This window comes from Rattus norvegicus, chromosome 17 (assembly GCF_021556685.1).
Source record: "Rattus norvegicus strain SHRSP/BbbUtx chromosome 17, alternate assembly SHRSP_T2T, whole genome shotgun sequence".
NCBI classification, from domain to species: Eukaryota; Metazoa; Chordata; class Mammalia; order Rodentia; family Muridae; genus Rattus; species Rattus norvegicus.
In genome coordinates, this window is record NC_141550.1 from 79,937,422 (window position 1) to 79,958,242 (window position 20,821).

Sequence of the window (20,821 nt, forward strand, 5' to 3'; positions counted from 1 at the left end):
TCCTCCTCCTCCACAGAGCATCACACTGTCTTCAGGACAGGAGCAGCCAACCCCAGCCCAGTTACATTTTCGTGGTTTGCCTCTAACTTCTGCGACTCCCTGTGTCAGAACGAGCTACATGGACAATGTCAGTTTGTCCTGCTAGCAGCTGGAGCGCAGAACAACAGCCCAGGTGAAGCTCAGAAGCACCCTCTGGGAATCTGACTTCTGCAGTCTTTGCCCTACCATAGCTGGATAGGGAGAGGGCAGGGGTCGGCGGCAGACACAGGGAAGGCCTGCCTGTGGGCAGGTAACCATAGAGCAGCTGGGCAGGGGTTGAGTATTCACTCACACACTCACAGAGCATTTACTGAGCGCTTAACTGTGTGCAAGTCTCATGGGGAACAAGGCACGGGGGTTGGGCCTGACAAGATATAACTTGCCACCAAGCCCAATGGCCTGACTTTGATCCAGAACCCACGTACATGCTATGGCTTGTGCATGTGCGCACACACATGTATACACACACACACACGTGTATACATACACACAGGTGTACACACACAGGTATACATACACACAGGTGTACACACAGGTGTACACACAGGTGTACACACACACACAGGTGTATACACACACACACACACACACACAGAGGTGTGTATACACACACACACTAAATGTAAGAACCCACACAGTAGGAGGGGAGAACTGAATCACACAAGTTGTCCTAATTTCCACATATATGCTATGACTTGCTCATGTGCACACACACACGTGTATACACACACACACACATGCACTAAATGTAATAAAGTCTTTTACAAAGAGCACTGGAGTCCTAGAGGAGGGAGTAGGCTGGCAAAGGAAGATGCTGTTATGGGGAATGGGGTGGTCCAGAATTCTCAGACACCAACTACAATCAGAGGAGATTTATCAAAGCAAAACTCCCCAGTCACCGGGGCCAGCAGCTTGTGAAGTGTACTTTCTACATCTGGCCCCTGGGCTTGCATTCGTCCACAGCATTACAACACAAACAGATGAAAACAGACACGTGGGCCTATATGTAGTACTGTCTATATGCAAATAATTCAGTCCTTGCTGAAATATGACCAGAGAGGAGGGGGAATGAATCCTGAATTGGCAAGGCATGGGAGACACTTGGGCACAGACAGACTGTTCTGAAAGACACATTGATGGTAGATACATGCTATTCTGTATTTGCTCCACACAAACGAAACAGCAAACATGAACCCTAGTGTAGGCCATGGAGCCTGAGTAATAACAATATCTATAACTATAGGCTGACAGATCTTTAGAGCCGTGTCCCACCGCGGTGGGGGTGTTGACAGTCAGGGAGGTTGTGCATATGTGAAGGCAGGAGGTATGTGGGAGTTTCCTGTGTCTCTATCCCACTTTGCCGTGCTATAATAAACAAAATCTATTTTCTCTCCTAGTGTGGTATGTGTGTGTGTACACAGGGGTGCTGGCAAGTGTGCACAGGTGCACGCAGAGGGTCAAGGTCAAGGTCTGATCTAATCCCTGCTTGTTCTTCGGTCTTGTTAGAGAGAGCAAGAGTCCGTCTCTCTCTCCCTGAACCTGAAGCTCACTGGTTTGTCTACACTGGCTGCAGTGAGCTTCGGGGATCCTCCTGTCTCCACCTCTTCAGCTGGGGGATTATAAGTGCACACAGCCACATCTGGCTTTTTACACGGGTTGCAGGGTCTCTATCAGGTTCCATGGTCAGCACTTTCCTGGGCTCCTGACTGAGCCATCTCCCCAGTCCCAAATCTAATTTTTTCTTTGTGACATTGTCTCATATAGCCCAAGCTGGCCTCCCATTGCTACGTAGCCAAGGATGGCCTTGAACATCTGGATCTCCTGCATGGCTGGTCGTGGACCACACTGTCCCTACACCAGTGCTTCTCCATCACCCCCATGCTCCAACCTGGACAAAGACTCTCACACACCAGCACATGGTGACACAGCATGGCAGGCGTTTGTATACCCCACCCCCATGCCTACCACCATCAGGGGTCCAGCCTCTGAAGAGGCATCCAATTAGAAGTCTAAATTCTGCTACCACAGGTTCAACCCCATTCTGCTGTGACAGGCAAATGGCCCATAAGGTCACAAGGCAGACGACCCTTTGGTACTCACCAAACCTGAGAGCCCCCTTTCTCCTGTGGGCCACTTCCTCTTCTGTGTGTCAATGTCTGTGCTGAACCCTGTGTGGACATCTCACTTAGGCCTCAAAACTCAGAAAGGGGACCGTTCTTGTAGCCTATAGGCGAAGCTAAGACTCGGTGAAGCAGAAGGACATAAACCCACTCGAGGAGTTCATAAGGGATAGAGCTAAGATGCTACCCCATCTCTGTCCCAGTCTAAACCTTGAGATGTCATTCACTTGAGTGAACACGGGGCCATCATTTCGGAATGTTGCTGTGATATACCTGATGCTCACTGGCAATGGCATACATAAAGTTCCTCATTATTTTTATTTGGTGTGTGTGTGTGTGTGTGTGTGTGTGTGTGTGTGTGTGTGTGTGTGTGCGTGCATGGGTGGGGGAGGGTAAGGGAGGGGATGCATGCACCACAGCATACATGGGGAGGTCAGACAACAACTGGCCCAAGTCTGTTTGTTCTCTCTTCCAGCTCAGTTCGCCAGCCCATTGAGCCAGCCATCCACACAGATCGTAAAGGAAGAGGGAAAACCCCCACCCTTAGAGTGGGTGCTGGTTGCTAGCATTGCAACCAGAGCATCTAAAAGCCACTATCATCAGCAGCTCCCTCCAGAAAGTGCTGCACCCCCGGCCAGAGAGAAATCCATTTGCAACAGAAATTGTCTAGAGGCTCAAGAAGTGACCTCCGTGGAGGGTTTCAATTAATTAGTGTTTCTTTTAACTGGATCCAGGCTCCCCTGGGGCCTCTCCAGTGAGATTTCCCAAAGCAGTTTTTTAAACACTGGACAATGTGCTGTGGCCTCTGTTGGCAGTCACAATATTTCATCCTAAACAGACAAGCATTAAGTGCCTATTGTTCGTCAACAGAATTGGATGTAGAAAGACCAAAGTCTTGCTTGTTAGCCGCTTCGGATAAACACTCATTGGGGTCACGCCTGGATAAATATGGGTTCTGTCTTCATCTGGAGCAACAGTGCATGTGAAGGAGCTCGGCCCTGCACTTGTGCATAGTGGGGTCTGGATGGTATCAACTCCGTGGTTTATGGGACCCAATACATCATCTGGGCAACAGCCATTCCTCGGCTCTAAAATGCGCATCTCACTCTCATTTCGGGGTGAAGGGTTCAAGGCTTTGAAATGTAAGTATTTGGGAGGAAGGAACGCATTCTTACTGCTGCCCTCTAACACATACCTTGAATTACTCTATACCACTAGCAGAAAGAAACTATAGGGCCTTTCAGAGTAGGGGAGCCTTAGTCAGTGTTTTACCGCTGTGAGAAGACACCGTGACCACAACAACTCTTACAAAGGAAAGCATGGGGCTGGCTTACAGTTTCAGAGGCTTCGTCCACTGTGATCATGGTGGGAAGCCTGGCAGCAAGTGGGTGGACAGGGTGCTGGAGAAGTAGAGTTTTACACCCAGATCCACGGGAGGCAGGCAGAGAGTGACACTGGGCCTGGCGAGCATTTGGAAGCCTCAAAGCTCATCTCCACTGACCCACTTTCTCCAAAGAGGCCACACCCACTCCAACAAGGCCACACCTACTGATCCCTGTCAAGTAGCACTGCTCCCCAATGAGCAAGCATTCAAATCTCTGAACCTCTGGGGGCCACTCCTATTCAACCTGCCACAGCCCCCAAATATAGCAGGGAGCAAAAGATACTCATGAGGAAAGAAAGAGGAAGCCAGGGTGGGCACCAAGGAAGGGAACTGAGAGCTGGGGCAAGCAACCTGGGGTTTGTATGGAGGGAATGAATGAGTGGAGGCATGGGGATAGGACAAGAAGAGGAAGGGAGGAAGGGAGAGAAGAGGAAGGGAGGAGGGAGAGAAGGGAAAGGAAGAAAGGGAGGTAGAGAAGGAGGAAGAGAGAAAGGAAGAGGAGGGGAGATGGAGGGAGGGATCAAGGAAGGGAAGGAGAAGGAGAAAGAGGGAAGAAAGGGGAAGGAGGGAAAGAAGTGGGAGGGAATCCAGAAATCACATGGTACTTGATCTCTGGGCTAAATACAACCATTTCCCTGAAAATTAGAAAGCCACCCTTCTCTTGGATCCTCTTTCCAGCCTGAGGGCCAGGACACAAAAGGCCTTTTCCCAGAGCAGACAGGACCAACTGGGAGCACATCTACGGCCCCATCTCATCTTTAAAATATTCAGGTATATTTTGGATCAAAGCAATTTCAGCTTCATTTCTCTTTGTTATCTGCATATAGATAAGCACACGTGTGTGCATGTTCATGTATGTGCAGGTATGAGTGTGCAGGTGTGTGTGTGCATGCATGCATGTAGGCCATTTTCACAATCTACAGCTCTACTCTGTGTACAGCTACTGGGCTAGCTGGCCAGTGAACCCCAGGGACTCACCTGTCCGGCCTCGGCACTTGGCTTACAAGTGCGTATCACCATAACTGCCCTTCTCTTATGTGGTTGCTGAGTCCGAACTCTGGTGTGCCAGCTTGAGTCATCTCTGAGCCATCTCCCCAGGAGCTTTCAATAGGACTCTTTGCTTGACTACAACACTATGTCCAAAACCAACCAACTAAACAACAGCAGCCCTGCTGTATGCTTTTGAAACCCCATGTCAGTCTCTGGATATTGCATACAGTTCATACAGACAGGCCCCATGCTAACAGGTATCAATCACTATGGGGTCAGTCATTGTCTTCTGCCCTCCTTTCTGACTTCCCTGACCCCCTCTGTCTCTGTTCACAACATCCTTCTGTGATGTTGCATTGCAGGGTAGGACCAGACAGCTTCCTGTCCCTGGCAGTCTTCATCCCATATCTGTGCAAAATCAACAGACTGAACTCAAGAGTCGCAGGTCACCTCTGGGTGACCCTGGAATGTGTAGGCCAACAGCATCTAGGCTTGGCTTAGCCCCCCAGCGGGTGTGGGGGGGGATGCATGACTCTGCCAGGTGTTACGGCTGATTTAACTAAAAGCAAGATTAGATACAGCCAGGGCCTCTGAGGCCAGGCAGCATCCCAGAGAAGGTGAGGCTAGGTCACTGCACTGAGTAGGCTCTTTTCTTCTTCCCTTAACCGCCCCCCCCCCCATCTGATCAGCTCTTCTTACAATGCCAGCACAGGGCTGGAGAGATGGCTCAGTGGTTAAGAGCACTGACTGTTCTTCCAGAGGTCTGGAGTTCAAATCCCAGCAACCACATGGTGGCTCACAACCATCTGTGGTGAGATCTGATGCCCTCTTCTGGTGTGTCTGAAGACAGCTATAGTGTACTTACATACAATAAATAAATCTTTAAAAAAAAAAAATCATGCCAGCCACAGCTGACAGCCACTTGCAGGTCTAGCCAATCACACAGGACACAACCTACACTCCAAAGCATGTTATGATTAAGATACGATGTTGGGCTATTGTCCTGGATTGTTTTCACGTCAACCTGACATAACTTAGGATCTTCTGGGAAAAAAAGAAATCTTCAGAAAATGCCTCCACAGGACTGAACTGTAGACAAGCCTGCAGGGCATTTTCTCAATTGTCGATCGATGGGAGGAGGGGCAGCTCACTATGGCTAGTACCATCTCTGGGCAGGGGGACCTGGAGGAGGTAAGAAAGCAGGCTGAGCACGTGATAAGGAGCGAGACAGAAAGCAGCATTCATCGAGGGCTTCTGCTTCAGTTCCAGCCTCTAGGTTCCCGCTCTGAACCCCTCCAGTGACGAACTGTCCTGTGAAACTCGAAGCAGGAAAAGCTGCTTTAGTTTATAGGGTCTTATCACAACACTAGGAACCCAGACAAGGACTGTTGGTTAGCTATTTTTAAAGATTTATTTGTGCCCTGGTGCCCACAGATGTCCAAGGGATCAGACTCTCTGGGAACTGTTAACAGATAGTTGTGAACCACCAGTGTGGGTAGCCAGGAACCAAAACTCAGTCCTCCACAAAGGCGTCCTGTGCTTGTAACCACCGAGCTATCTTTCCAGCCCCTAGATGCATTGTGATTTAAGATATTTTCAGTTTTATTGATTAATTACAATATAAGCACAGAGACAGCACATCCTGTTATAAGTAGCTTTAATTAACTATGTATTTGACACAGCCCGGTTACCCGAGAAGGGAGTGCAAACTCAGGAATTGCCCAGATCAGACTGTGGGCATGTCTAGGCGGGGAATCGTCTTTGCTGTTCATTGATATGGGAAGACCCAAACACTATCGATGGCACCATCCCCTGGCAAGCGGTCCTAAGCTAAGAAAGCTATTTGGGCAGGAGCCTGTGAGTGAGCAAGCCACCAAGTCATGTCCCCTCACGGTTCCTGCTTAAGTGAGTGATAAACCGTGACCTGGAAGTCTAAGTCACATAAACCCTTTGCTGCCCGGAGTTTAGGTCAGGGTGTTTTATCACAACTAAAGGAAGGGAGAACAATCCCAGGATCGAGAAGCCCATCCCCTTTTCCAACCCAGTCCCTGTCTACCCACATTCCCCTTCACCCACCCAGGACTCAGATGACTCAGCTGTGAATGGAGAATGCAGTCAACGTTCAGTGTGCACAGACCCATCAGAGAACAGCGACTGGACCTTTTGTCTTCCAGCATTGAGAATTATCTAATTCCTTTTTTCTTAAATTGGATATTTTTTTATTTACATTTCAAATGTTATCCCCTTTCCAGGTTTCCCATCCATAAACCCCCTATCCCTTTCTCCCTCCCTCTGCTTCTATGAGGGTGCTCCCTCACCCACCCACCCACCCTGACATTCCCCTACACTGGGCCATTGAGCCTTGGCAGGACCAAGGGCTTCTCCTCCCTTTGATGCCCATCAAGGCCGTCCTCTGCAAAAGAGACTCACACAGAAGCCACACCTGCCTGTCTGCTACCAGTGGTTCTCAACCTGTGGGTCAAGACCCCCAACCTTTTTACAGGGGTCGCATATCCGAGATCTCATATATCAGACATTTACATTAGGATTCATAACAGTAGCAAAATCACAGTTATGAAATAGCAACGAAAATAATTTTATGGTTGGGGGAGGGTCACCACAACATGCGGAACTGTATTAAAGGGCCACAGCCTTAGGAAGGTTGACGACCACTTAGACCATCAAAAGCTGCTGACTCCTGGGTATGCAGACCGAGCCGCTGCCCCACTGCCTTCTCTTTTGCAGCTCTCCACTACCTGGTCCAGGCAGCAGATCTAAAGGTGTGCAGAGTGCCGGAGACCCGTGAGATTAAAACACATGGTTTCTCAGTGACCCGTGTGTGAGAGCAAAACTATTATTTTTGAGTTTGGCGTGGTGCTCATTTCTGTAAAGTCAGCAGTTTGGGGCCACCCTGGGCTATATAGTGAGTTCCAAGCCAGGTTGGGTTACAGAGTGTGAGACCCTGTCTAAAAAAAAAAAATCACGTGTCAGGTTAAAAACAAAAATAAGGAAAATAAAAACATCCTAAGTGCAACCTAAGATAAGCGGATGAATTTTGACATAAATATAGTAGGAGCTTTGGAAAGTATCTCAGAGTTCACACTGAAACAAAGCTATGTATTTTAGGGGAAAAATGTGTGTGTGTGTGTGTGTGTGTGTGTGTGTGTGTGTGTGTGTGTATTCTAAGTGATATCAATATATCATTTGTCTTTTTCACCATGTTGGCTTTTGAAAGATGTATTTCTATTGCTTGAGTATGTGTGTGTGAATGTGTCTGTCTGTCTGTGTCTGTGTGCCATCCTACAAGGACATGTGCCCAAGAACCCCAGAAGAGGGCATCAAGTTCCCTGCAGTCAGCACTACGAGCGATTGTGAGCCAGGCACAGGTGCTGGGAACCAAACTTTGGTCCGGAAGAGCAATTCACTACTGAGCCCCTCTCTAGTCCCTACAGTCTCGGCTTCTGAACTCTTGCAAGAGCATGGGAAAGTCAAACTACCCCCACCTCGTCCAAATCAAGGCAGCCACGACAAATTCTACTCGAGAACTTTGTATTCTTCTCCGCACTGTGATTGTAAGAAAACAAACTCCTTTCCCTTCAAGTCCTTGATGAAAGGGTAAAAAGGTATTCGTTTTTCTAAAGACCCGAATACACCATTTTTAGCATTCTGTGTGAAGAAGCAGGACTTGCAGGCCTGAGGCTTCTCAGTACAGTGGTGTCTCTAGGTCAAGTGTTCACGGGATGAAGCTTTAAGTAGAGGGATTTTTAAGTTTGGTTGGGGCTGGTTCGTTTTATTCACGAAAACACTATTTTTACCTGAAAGAATGGGTGGCAAACTGTGCTTGCACAAGTGAATCTATATTGGCTCGATTTCCTTAATGAATGAATAAAGCAAGTCTGTCACAGAAAATAAGTCCATGGCTGCCCTTGCTGCTGCTGCCGCCAGTCACAACCGTTGCGCTGTCACCAAAAGTCAGAGTTTTAAGAACACTGCCACTGTAAGTCTGGGTTTTCCCAGTAGTTCAGACTTTCCAGATGAAAGTGGTATTGATATTAAATGATTTCCTAAATGTGGTAGCCAAGTACCAGTGGATCTATGCAATCTGACCTAACACGTTTTGCGCGTGCCGTTTTGCAAATCCACACACAGTTTTTAAAAGGCTAGAGCTGGAGAACTTACTCGGTGCATCAGGGTGTTTGCTATACAAGTGTGAGAACCCAACTTTGAATCTGTAGCACTTGCTCACACGAAAACCTGTGTATGGCTGCACAGCACCTGTAACCCCAACACTGGGATCCCTGGGGCTTGCCGGCTGCCAACCTGGATTCAGGTTCAATGAGAGGCCTTGTCACAAGGGAATGATGTAGGGTGTGGTAGAAGACAGCAGACACTCAGTATCCTCCTCTGACCCTGTAAAGAATGCTGTAAAGAATGATCGTGTCCAGGGACTGAGCCACTACCCAGACTATATACATGGACTGACCCTGGGCTCCAACCTCATAGGTAGCAATGAATAGCCTAGTAAGAACACCAGTGGAAGGGGAAGCCCTTGGTCCTGCCAAGACTGAACCCCCAGTGAATGTGATTGTTGGGGGGAGGGCGGTAATTGGGGGAGGATGGGGAGGGGAACACCCATAGAGAAGGGGAAGGGGAGGGGTTGGGGGATGTTGGCCCGGAAACCGGGAAAGGAAATAACAATCGAAATGTAAATAAGAAACCCAAGTTAGTAAAGATGAAAAAAATGATTGTGTTCTCTCTCTCTCTCTCTCTCTCTCACACACACACACACACACACACACACACACACACACACACACACACACGAAATACCAAAAAATTAGAGGGAAAGTATGTGGAGAGAGAACAAAAGGAAACCCCAAACACATGATATATTGATGGATTTTCGTACAGGGATTGTAAAAGTTCATTCAAGAGACCTCAGGTTCCTCGTGGAGTTTGCTGGGAGACTGCCCCCTCTGCTCTAGCATTTACTTTGCTACCAAGCTAAAAGGGGTGACTCTCATGGCCTCCCAGTAGATGCTGAAAGAACTTCTGACAAAATTCACTACATTGTTCCGGCTCTCACTAGCTATATATGTGTTGTGGAATCCTCTTAGCCATAATGAAGAATAAAATTATGTCACTCGCAGGAAAAATGGGCGCTACTAGAGATCATCCTGTTAGATGAATTAGGCCATTCTTGGGAAGATAAATGCATTTTCTCTTATTTGTGGTTCCTAGATTTTTTATAGCACTGCATGCAAGCGTGTGTGTGTGTGTGTGTGTGTGTGTGTGTGTGTGTGTGTGTATGTGTGTGTGTGTGTGTATGACAGGAAAGCAGAAATGAAACTCTAGGGGAGGGGAGAGAAGACAAACAGCAAAGTGTGGAGAGACAGGAAAGGAGACAGACAACCAAGTGTACAAGTGTGCTCACCAATGTGTGCTTGCAAGAGTCCTTAGATAACCCAGAGCCATGCACCGTGCACATATGCACAGTGAAAATGTTTTTAAGGGTATTTTTAAAACTGTCCACAAGCTACTAGAAGCTAACGTCTCTAATCTGATTAAAGAAACCTAAAAAGAAATGCAGTCAACATATTTAAAATATGCTGTCTGTACTCACCATTCCCACGCATGCTCACACTAAAGATCTTACCCAGTGCAGTAAGATTTTTTAAAAAGAGAAATAAAAGACGTACCATTTGAAGGGAGAGTTAGAAGTGTACCCTATTGGCAACATGATTATTTACTTTAAAAAATGGCAAGGAATCTACAAAATCGTTTAGAGTTCGGAGTGTTCCAATAGGTTGTCAGTAATAAGATTAATACAAAAAACTGAGTTGCGTTCCTGTCGGTTAGCAATAAAAGTTTAAAACGGAGCCTCTTGGGCTGATCAGATGGGCACAGCGGGTAAAGTACTTGCTATACACACAGGACCTGAATTACAGTCCTCGGAACTCATTCCAAGCCAGACGTGGTAACATGCACTTGGAATGAATCTCCTCAACCCTGCGCTGAGATTTCGGAAGGTGGATGAAAGCTCGTGAGCTTGCGTGGTGGACACAGTGGGAAACCACAAAGAGACCCTGTCTCAGACAAGGTGGAAGATAAGGGCTGACACCGCAGGTTGTGCACGTGTGAGTCACACACATGATCTTGTGCACATGCAAACATGCACGTATACATACACACACATGATCATGTGTATATGTTCACCTGAGCAAGCACACATGTGTGTATTTTTAAGGTACCTGTTCTTGATGTGGTGGCACACTTGTAATCTTAGGACACCGGAGGAAGCAGCAGAAGGATTGTGGGTTTTAGACCAGCCTGAACTACATGGCAAAGCTGTCTGAAAACAAAACAAAACAAAACAAAACAAAACAAAAGGTCCATATTTTGGTTTGTGTGTGAAGTGTGATTGAATGTTTGTCTGCCAGATGGGGGATGTATTTGGGGATATTGTAAGACTTTTGAGAGGGCTAACTGAAAGGAAGTGGGTCTTGGGAGACAGGCCCTGAGATTTATACTCCAGTGGGCATCCTGCCCTGTGTCAGCTGACTGCCAGCATACTGTTACCAGCTACCACACACACCACACACACACACACACACACACACACACACACACACATTACCACCATACATACAACCATCACATACACACCACACCACATACACACAACATACACACAACCACCATACACACCACCACACAAACACCACACACACACACACACAACCACCATACACACCACCACACACAACATACACACACACCACCACCACCACATACACCACCACCACCACATACACCACCACCACCATCATCCCTTCTCTGCCACAACGGACTAAATCCCCTCAAATTTTGGGCCAAATTAAATCTCATGCACACCTTCTGTTGCTTTTGGTCAGATATCTGCTCACGGCATTGAGGAAGTAACTCATGCAGTATCTGAGACAATAGCACCAAATACGAAATGGAGAAGTACAAACCAAATGCCTATCAAGTACATATGTTAAACACGACAGAGCATTAATTAAAGAAATCAAACTTTCTAGAAACAAAGATAATATATGTGGTTTGCGGAGTGGGAGATTTAGTACTGTTAATTTGTTAATTACTTCCAAACTGATCTGTAAATTCGATGCATTGGTGTGAAGTACAAATTTATTTTTAAAGATTTATTATTTATTTATTATGCTATTATTTATTATTTGCTTATCTCTCTGTGTCTGCCCCCAACTTATTCTCTGTGTGTCTGTCTGTCTGTGTCTGTCATTATATATAGTGATGTGTGTCCTAACTCTCTCATGTGTGAGGGGGGTGTGAGTGTGGGTTTGTGTATGCAAGCATTCAGGTGCTTAAAGGCAAGAACAGCATTTGAAGCCCCTGGAACTGGAGCTGGGGGCAGGTGGGAGCTGTCCAATGTGGGTGCTTGATCCTCTGGAAGAGCCAAGATAGTTCCAACTGGGAAGACATTTGTGCAGCCCCTGGATTTCCTTTGTATATCGTCAAGATATTTCCAAAATGTGTGTGAAGATGTTAAAAAAAAAGACAAGCCTAAATTACTTTGAGAGAGAGAGAGAGAGGAGAGAGAGAGAGAGAGAGAGAGAGAGAGAGAGCACAAGAGAGAGCAAGAGAGAGCAAGAGAGAACTGACAAAGTTTTACGTCCTGCAGTGTCTCTCTCTCAGTGACACGTGACTCCGTGGAGCTCAGTCCTGCCTACATGCTTTACATTTCACCAATTAGAATGCCCTGAGAGAAACCACGATGGTTTGAATAAGAATCATCCCCCTACAGGCTAATATATTTGAATATTTGATCCCTGGATGGTGGAACTCTGGGGGAAGAATTAGGAGGCATGGCCTTGTTGGAGGTTCCCAAATCCCATGGCATTCTCAATAACTCTTGGGAAGCAGAGGCAGGTGGCTCTTTGAGTTGAAAACCAGCCTGGTCTACAGAGCAAGTTTCTAGACAACCAGGACTATGCATAGAAACCCTGCTTGGGAGGGGGAAATGAACCAGACACATATCAGACAAGAGCTACAGGGACATCTACCATAATACGTGTTTCCCATGAGTGGCCCACATAGTCACAGCTCAGACACTTAGCCTCTAAGTCATCCTCCAGAGGAAGACATATTCCAGAAAAGGCACATTGTAACTGCCCACCGCCAGTCGTGGAGCCCTGTCAGAACATGGTGAGAATTTGCCACCACTCTTCTGAGACAGAGATAAAGACTAATTTTTTTAATCCTAAGTATCTCTCACATTGGATCATTGCCGCTGTTTCTAGCCTAACCCAACATTGGCCCAGAACCTCCATAGCACCTCACTTATGCTCGTGTGCACCAGGGAATTGATCTGACCCCAGCAGCCCCAGGTCCCACTCCTATGTGCTTGATCTCCCATTACACCTTTCAAGGGGTCAAAGATTTACCATCACTATTGGAACAAAGCTATTATAGATCTTAAGATCTATCAAACTGGCATGGTCTGGCTCCTGCTGTAACTCAAATCTCATACCCTTTGCACCACAAGGATCTTCTTCACTTCACGTGCCCAGCCACCACAGGGCTGCTGTCCTTTTTCTTCTATCTCTGAATCGCTGGCACCCATATTGACTTGAATTCCTCTTTACACTCTAGGTCTTATCTCAGTTTGTATCCATTCATCTGAGAAGGTTTTCTTCCCCTTCAAGTCCAAGAAAGGACCCTCAGTTGCTTAATTTCTAAAGTTGGAATGATTATTTCCCTTTAACATTATGCAATCATCCTTTGGTTATGGTACTTTGATCCGTACGGTCTTTTCATTGCGTCTGTTGTTAATCAAGACTATAAGACCACGTGACATCAGGGCCTTTGAGTTTTGCTAAGTGTTGAAACTGTAGCATCTCATACAATAGCTGCATCGCGGGGGGTCCCCAAATGTTTACTAACAATTAGACGCAGTAGTGTTTTATGCAAATTAGTTATATATATAATGATGTCAGCACTATTTGTAATGCTGTTGTATTCAAAACAACTCAAAAAACGGCACAGCGGTAGGCTCCATTACATATGACATATCACGTTGCCTCCATACAGTGGAATATTGCGCAGCCATTTAAGACTTCTTCGGATACAGAAAGATCCCTGAAATCTATACATGAATACAGCGGTGCACAGGTGAGCATGCTCAGTGCTCCGGCAGCCTATCAAAGACAACAGTAAATAATACATGGTGAACTGTTTTCACAACATCAAAACACGGATCGAATGTTCGCACAAGAAACTCATCACCATGGCTGTCTGATTGTGGGGCAGGTGAGAACTGGGGAGCGAATGTCAGAGAGGGAGATCTTCTGCTGATACCACAGGAATGTGTTGTCTCTTTGCAATTCAATTAACATACTTTTTCGAAGTGCTCCTGCCCAAAAGTTATTAAATGCTGCTGAACAGAAGAAAACGTAAACGGTTACTTATCCATTCCCATCCCTCCACTGTTCTGTGGTGGTTTGTATACACTTGGCCCAGCGAGCAGCACTATTAGGAGGTGTGGCCTTGTCGGAGTAGGTGTGGCATGGGCTTTAAAACCCTCATCCCAGCTGCCTGGAAGCCAGTCTTCTCTTAGCAGCCTTCAGATGAAGATGTAGAACTCTCAGTTCCCCCTGCACCATGCCTGCCTGGATGCTGCCATGTTCCTTCCTTGATGATAACAGACAGAACCTCTGAACCTGTGAGTCAGCCACAATTAAATGTTGTCCTTATAAGAGTTGCCTTGGTCATGGTATCTGTTTGCAGCAGTGAAAGCTTGACTGATATATATTCTCATCAATCAAGAAAGTTGGGATTAGCAGTCACCAGTCCCAGCAGGCCTTAGGAGTTACCTGGTGGGTGGGGGTGGGGTAACAGGAAGCTTTATTGAGGTGTGTGTGTGTGTGAATGTGTGTGAATATGAGCATGAAGGCATTCAGTTCCCTGGAGTTGGGGTTACAGGTGCCTTTCAAGCCTCACATGGATGCTGGATGCTGGATGCTGGGAACTGAGCTCTGGTCCTCTGCAGGAAGAGTATGTGCTCTTAACCACTGAGCCATCTTCCCCGGCCCCAGACAGGTATTTTTTGTAATTTGTAAAAACGCACTGTTGAAAGACTTTGAAACAACTACAGTCATGCTACAACTACAGACTGCTTCTCATGGTTTAAAGTGCATCGGACATACACTGTGGGACAGCGGTCTTTGCTTCTGTGGGTCTCACATTCTAGCTGAGCAAACTTCAGCTACAAGAAATGGAAGGACCTGCCCAAGGTCATCCTTCCTGACACAGAGCCGTCCAGATTTGATGAAGAGTTTACATTCCTTCTGAAGCAACCTAGAGTGAGACGGCTCCTTCCCCACGCCAAACAAGGATAGGAGACTGTAGGGGCAGCCTGACCTTCACAGGTTTTATTTTAAACCCATGACATTTTATGACAGACTGATGTAAGTCGAGTCAGGCTAGGTCTTGGTCCTAGGGGATGGTACTGGCAGAAAAGGGAAAATATCCAACTTCTGTTTTGACTGTTACACTCACCCAAGCAGGGGAGGAAAGAGAAAGGAAAAATGTTCTTGGCTGGAGTGCAGAGAATCCTGCCAGTAGAGACTGATTGCCAAAGACGTCCCCTCAAGCCCCATTAACACCATGACACCAGTGGAGAGGAGCTGAACACTTAGTGACACTCCGGATGTCTTGGCAACTTTTGAAAGCAAGATTGTGTCTCTAGGAACTAAGGAGTGGATGTGGTATTTAAAAATCTAAGTACTTGGAAGAAACCAGAGTGAGGGAGGGTTTTGCTCCTTCAGATGGAGTTGAACGGCACCCTGGATGTGCTGCACAAAAGCATCCCCATGCAAGGTTTCCCGACTGTCCCTTCCCTTAATGTCCAGATCACCTTGGTCTTTCATGACTGGAGTCTAGGTCACCCGAACAGGCTGCAAGGAAGCTTGGAGAGCAAGAGCATCAACAACAAGATGCTTGTTACACATCTATGCTACACATAAGACACTGAGAACAACAAAGGCCAGGGCCACTCACTCTCCGAACAAGTGAGGGATTAGTGGGTTCTCATTCATGAAAGCCTCCCCAGTCCAGCATTAATTCCTACTTGGAGGACAGGTGACCTAGACAACAATTCTGAACTGTCAGGAGGTTGTGAGGAAACAGGTAACACGTCTGAGATCATAGGCAAGCTCATCCCAGGAAGACAAGACAACTAGAGGCTTGCCTGCCCATAGAAAAGGTGCCTGTTGTGCTAGCCTTCTTTTCAGTTTGTGTTTGTTGTTTGTTCTGTGGTTTGTTTAGGTAGGAAGGAAGGAAGTGCCAGTCACTCTTCCTGAAACTCTTCGTCCACACAACCATTTGAATCACTCTAAGCAACCATTTGAATCACTCCACAATACAGAGAAAGACTCAAGGTTCACAGTAGAATTTTTAAAAGTGAATATATTGATTCTAAGTTAAATATTGTGTGTGTTTATTCCTCTCTCTTTCTCTCTCTCTCTCTCTCCCTCTCTCTCTCTCTCTCTCTCTCTCTCTCTCTCTCTCTCTCTCTCTCTCCCTCTCTCTCTCTCTTCTCCCCGCTCCCGTGTGTGTGTGTGTGTGTGTGTGTGTGTGTGTGTGTGTGTGTGTGTGTGTACGTGCACTCCCATGTATGGTATTCTTGTGAAGGTCTAAAGATGGCCTTCAGGTATTAGGTCTTGCCTAACCTCATTTGTAAACCCCATTTGAGACAGGGTTTATCTCCACTGACTATGCCAGACAAACTGACTGAAGAGTTTGTAAAATTTACCCTGTCTCTGCCTCCTGTTTCCCAGTAGGAGTGTGCTGGGATTAGATAGCTACACTACTGTGTCTGGCTTTTGTGTGGGTTCTGAGGGTCCTGACTCAGGCCCTTAGGTTTGTATGATATTGAGATGAATTACCCCATGTGGTATAAAGCAGTGATTTATCAACCTGTGTGTTGCCCTAAGATTTTTTTTATGCCACTTTGAGAAAGGATGACTGCAACCCCTATGTAGACACACATACTGAGCGTCCTCCAGGCACCCCCCCATCCAACGCAGACTGATAAACGACCAGAAGTAAAGGGAGTCACCCTATATATTTGTTTGGGGTGAATTCAGACTGTGGAAGCATATGAATATATTAAAATCCTATCAGGGGAACCAGACCTAAGAACTCATTAAACACACCAGACAAAAGCAAAAGGTTTTACCAGAGTTTAACCTACTTGTACATCGAGGATCAACAACCAGAGAACTCCCCAATCTCCCTGGAGCTTCAGCTCCACTGGGGACCCCTCTGTTAACTCAGCCAACACAACTGCCTGCCTGTCCACCCATTCACCCATGTGAATCTGGACCTGAAACAGCCCATGCTGGGTTTTGTCTCCTTCCACAAATCAGAGTCATTTAGGTCGAGGGAACCTTTGTTGAGAAGACGCCACCAGCAGACAAGTCTGTAAGGTATTCCCTTGGCTTGTGGTTGATGAAGGAGGGCCAGCCCACTGTGGCGGGGGGCGGGAGGGGGTGCCATCCCTGGTTGTGATGGTAAAAGAAATGAAGCTGAGGAAAACATAGGAAACACAACGATGAACACTGTTCTGCCACTGTGGCCTCTGCTGCGATTCCTGCCCTGAGGTTCCTGCCCGACTTCTCTTCGTGATGGCCTGTAAGTTGTAAGATGAAATAAATGCTTTCTCCTCCAAGTTGTGTTGGGTCCTGGTCTTTACCAAAGCAATGGAAACTAAATCAGGATACTGCAGCTTCCTGCACTCAGACCCAGACTTTCACCAAACAGCTCAACTCTACAGTCCTGCTCTCAAATCCTGACTTCAGCTGTTCTGGCTTATAGCTTTATCAGCCTAGACTCCCGCAGCCGACTTCTGATGCTTTTCACATTTTTAACCCGTGTTCCTTCTATAAACAACATGTATGCATGTATACCTACTGTGTGTGGTGTTTATTATCTGATCATCTGTCAAGTTGCTATCGTTGAAACCTCTGGATGGTGAGAGTTTATTCCTATGCAACAAACTGTTGATGTTGTAGAAAGAAACAAACATGTTCCTTTAGGCCTCCCACTAGCAGGCACACAATATGCAGCACGTGCTTTTACCCACTCAGCCAGCTTCCCCGGTCCTTAGGTTAAAATGTTAAAAGAATTAACAGCTAGGGACCATGGCACATGCCTTCCACTCTAGCACTTAGGATGCTGACCTGGGAGGACTGGGAATTTGAGACTAGCTTGACCTAGTCCAAGACCAGCCTTGGAATCCACATCATGAGACTCTGATAGATGTGCGCGCGCGCGCGCACACACACACACACACACACACACACACACACACACACACACGTATGTACACAGACACACTAGACAGACAGACAGACAGACAAATGGGTGAATGGGTGAATAGATAAATGGATGGATAGACAGACAGACGGACAGACACTTTCATCGAAGTCAAAGAGGGCAGAGAATAATAATGGAATGAAGAAAAGGCTTTTGGGATTGTGAGTGCTCCAAATAAAACCTTAAAATTGACTAAGTATCAGGTAGCATTCTAGAATGATTATCTCTCTCTCTCTTTCTCTCTCTCTCTCTCTCTCTCTCTCTCTCTCTCTCACACACACACACACACACACACACACACACACACACACACACCCCTCAGATTTACTCTTCCTCCATATGTCCAGCACCACCCTCCCACTCCATTATCTAAGAGGCCAGGGTCACTAAAGGGGAAAAGCTCTCTCCCAAGAGCAGCATCTGACCAGCAGAAATAGAGCTGCCTTCACACTGAAGCTATTCTGTGTGGCCTTGTGGTTTTATCCTCTCCCGTTTTCAATGCTGGAAAGTCTAATTCCAAACAAATGTTAATAGCTTCATCGTGTGAGCAAAAGGCTCATAAGTCATGCAGCTGAAGAGTTTTAAGGCTGAGCCCCTTAAGCTTTTGTGGAGTAATGTCTGATCTCTTAACACAAATCCATTGCTGTTGTGGATCACAAACATATGCAAAGCTCCCACAAAGTAAACCAAAACTAAGCTAATCACGTTCCTGAGAGAGTAGGTGACTGGAGTTTGGGATTCTGAGGCTTGAGTGCGTCTTATGTGACATCTGTGAAGTAGGGAACAATAAAAATAGGAAGGGAGAATCAGGAACTGGGAGGTGGCTCTATGGGTAAAAGAGCTTGCTGCATAAACACAAGGATCTGAGTTCAAATCTCCACTACCCATGTAAGAAGTGTGAGAAGCATACTCATCCCTAACTCCCAGTGCAGGGGGTGTGGGGGGAGAGATAGGAAGATATTTCAGGCTTGATGACTGCCAGTCTGTAGGCTTATGTCACTATGCAGGAGAAGGCAGACAAGATAAAATAAGACCTGTCATTGGATGAGGAGGAAGGGAGGTGGGAACAGAGGTTTGAGAAGGGAGGGATAAGACAAGAGAGGAGCTGAGAGAACATGGCGGCAGATGTTAAGATTCTTCTCTGCGCCTAGATACAGGTTGAAATGAATATTTTTAAGGGATGGGTGTGTACAGGATTTTGTGCTGTCTGGATGGGCAAATTATATCTTATCAGTTGGATCAGAGGTTATTGTGTGGTGTGTTCTTTCATGCGGCAACTTAATTGAGTTCAAGAAAAATGTATGGTGGTGGGACGCACTGGGCCCACCACAGAATTGGGATGTGTATACTGGACGTGGTAGCAACCCACCAAGGGAGCTGTGAGGGAGGGTGGGGTGGCTTGGCAGGGTGCCTCGCTGGACCAGCTTGAGGACTGCTCAGGTCAGAAAGTACTTGGGGTCAGCGTAGAGTGGATGAGATAAATTATCGCTAGGTTCAACGGCCTACCAGAGCTAGAATTAGTGAGGGAGCGACCGCAGGGTCTGTGCAAGAACTGAGTTACATGCCCCTTTTTATTATTTACTGCAACTCCAGTCTACTTCCAGGTTCAATAAAAGATACTGCCCAAGAGTGTATGTGCACTCACATGTGCACACGCGTGCGCACACACACACACACACACACACACACACACACACACACACACACAGGAAACCAGGACTAGAGAAAGCTCAGTTGGTAAAAAGCTAGACATTATGGCACACCCCTCTAATTCCAGCATGGCAGAAGCAAACATGGCAGGGACACCTGGGCCTTGATGGCCAGTCAGCCTGGCCTGCTAGGTGAGTTCCACATCGGTAAAAGACCCATGTCTCAAAATACAAAGGAGCGGAGTGGGTGACCTGAATGAGTATGGCCCCCACAAGCTCATGTTCCCAGCAGGTAGAACTGTCTAAGAAGGATTGAGAGGTGTGGCTTTGTTGGAGAAAGTGTATCAAGAGGGGTGTGCTTTGAGATTCCAAAAGCCTGGTACCATTTCCAGTTCTCTCGGTCTCCTGCTTTGGGATCAAGATACCTCTCAGCTCTTCCTACCACCATGCCTTTGCCTTGCCCATTATGAACGCTAACTCTCTAGAACCCTAAGCTTAATTAAACACTGTCCTGGTCACAGTGTTTTAGCACAGCGATAGGAAAGTAACTAATATCGGGCCAGTAATCTTCTAGCCTCCGTGTATCCCCATCCACACAGGCAAGTGCACCAGCACACACCTATATCTGTACTCACAGAGAAGAGGGGAAGAGGAGAAAACAGAGCAGGTTCTCAGGACCATGCTGCAACAAAACACGGGTTGATGAGCCTAAGGAGACTCTCAGAAAGCATGGGGGGAAAGCAAGACGACGCTAGACTGCTGTCCACAAGGCAGAACTATGCCAGGAACCTCACGGTGTGGAAAGTCTGATGAGTAACTTCGTTTGTCTGGGTAGCCTTGCCCATCACAGGCACAGCTTCTCTGTGAGAGTAAGAGAATGGCTCTTGAGGCCAGGGATCCCTGAGCTGAAGATGACGAATATCTGATAGTGATATTGATATCTGATATCTGTCTTCAGATAGTGATCACTTCACTTCAAATCTACTTTGTATAGAGGACAGGGAGTGATGGGCCAGCAGCCCACAGCCCTGTCTTGACTGAATCTCATCAGGGTCATTGTGGTAACCGCCAATGTTTGAAAAAAACGACAATTCCTAAAAGTTCCCCTTCACTGGCATTTGGCTCAGATTGGGAGATCCCTTTATATTTCCATAATCAGAGTAATCTTAACCCTTACTTAATACAACAGTTTGAGGTACTCTGTGAGCTTTAAAGGGAGTATCACTTTAAAAATCATGAAGTAGGGCTGGAGTGGAGGCCCA

General features: G+C 46.7%; 1 protein-coding gene across 5 annotated transcripts in view; it reads right to left on the reverse strand.

Annotated features, from left to right (window-relative positions):
• Ccdc3 (coiled-coil domain containing 3) overlaps positions 1-20,821 on the reverse strand; it is a 100,667-nt gene that overhangs the window by 74,731 nt on the left and 5,115 nt on the right. Inside the window, exon 3 of one of the 5 annotated variants that reach the window (XM_087591366.1) lies at positions 16,642-17,224. Within the exon in view, the coding sequence (XP_087447492.1) occupies positions 16,964-17,224 (261 nt within the window). The 3' untranslated portion in view covers positions 16,642-16,963. 5 annotated transcript variants of the gene reach the window in all.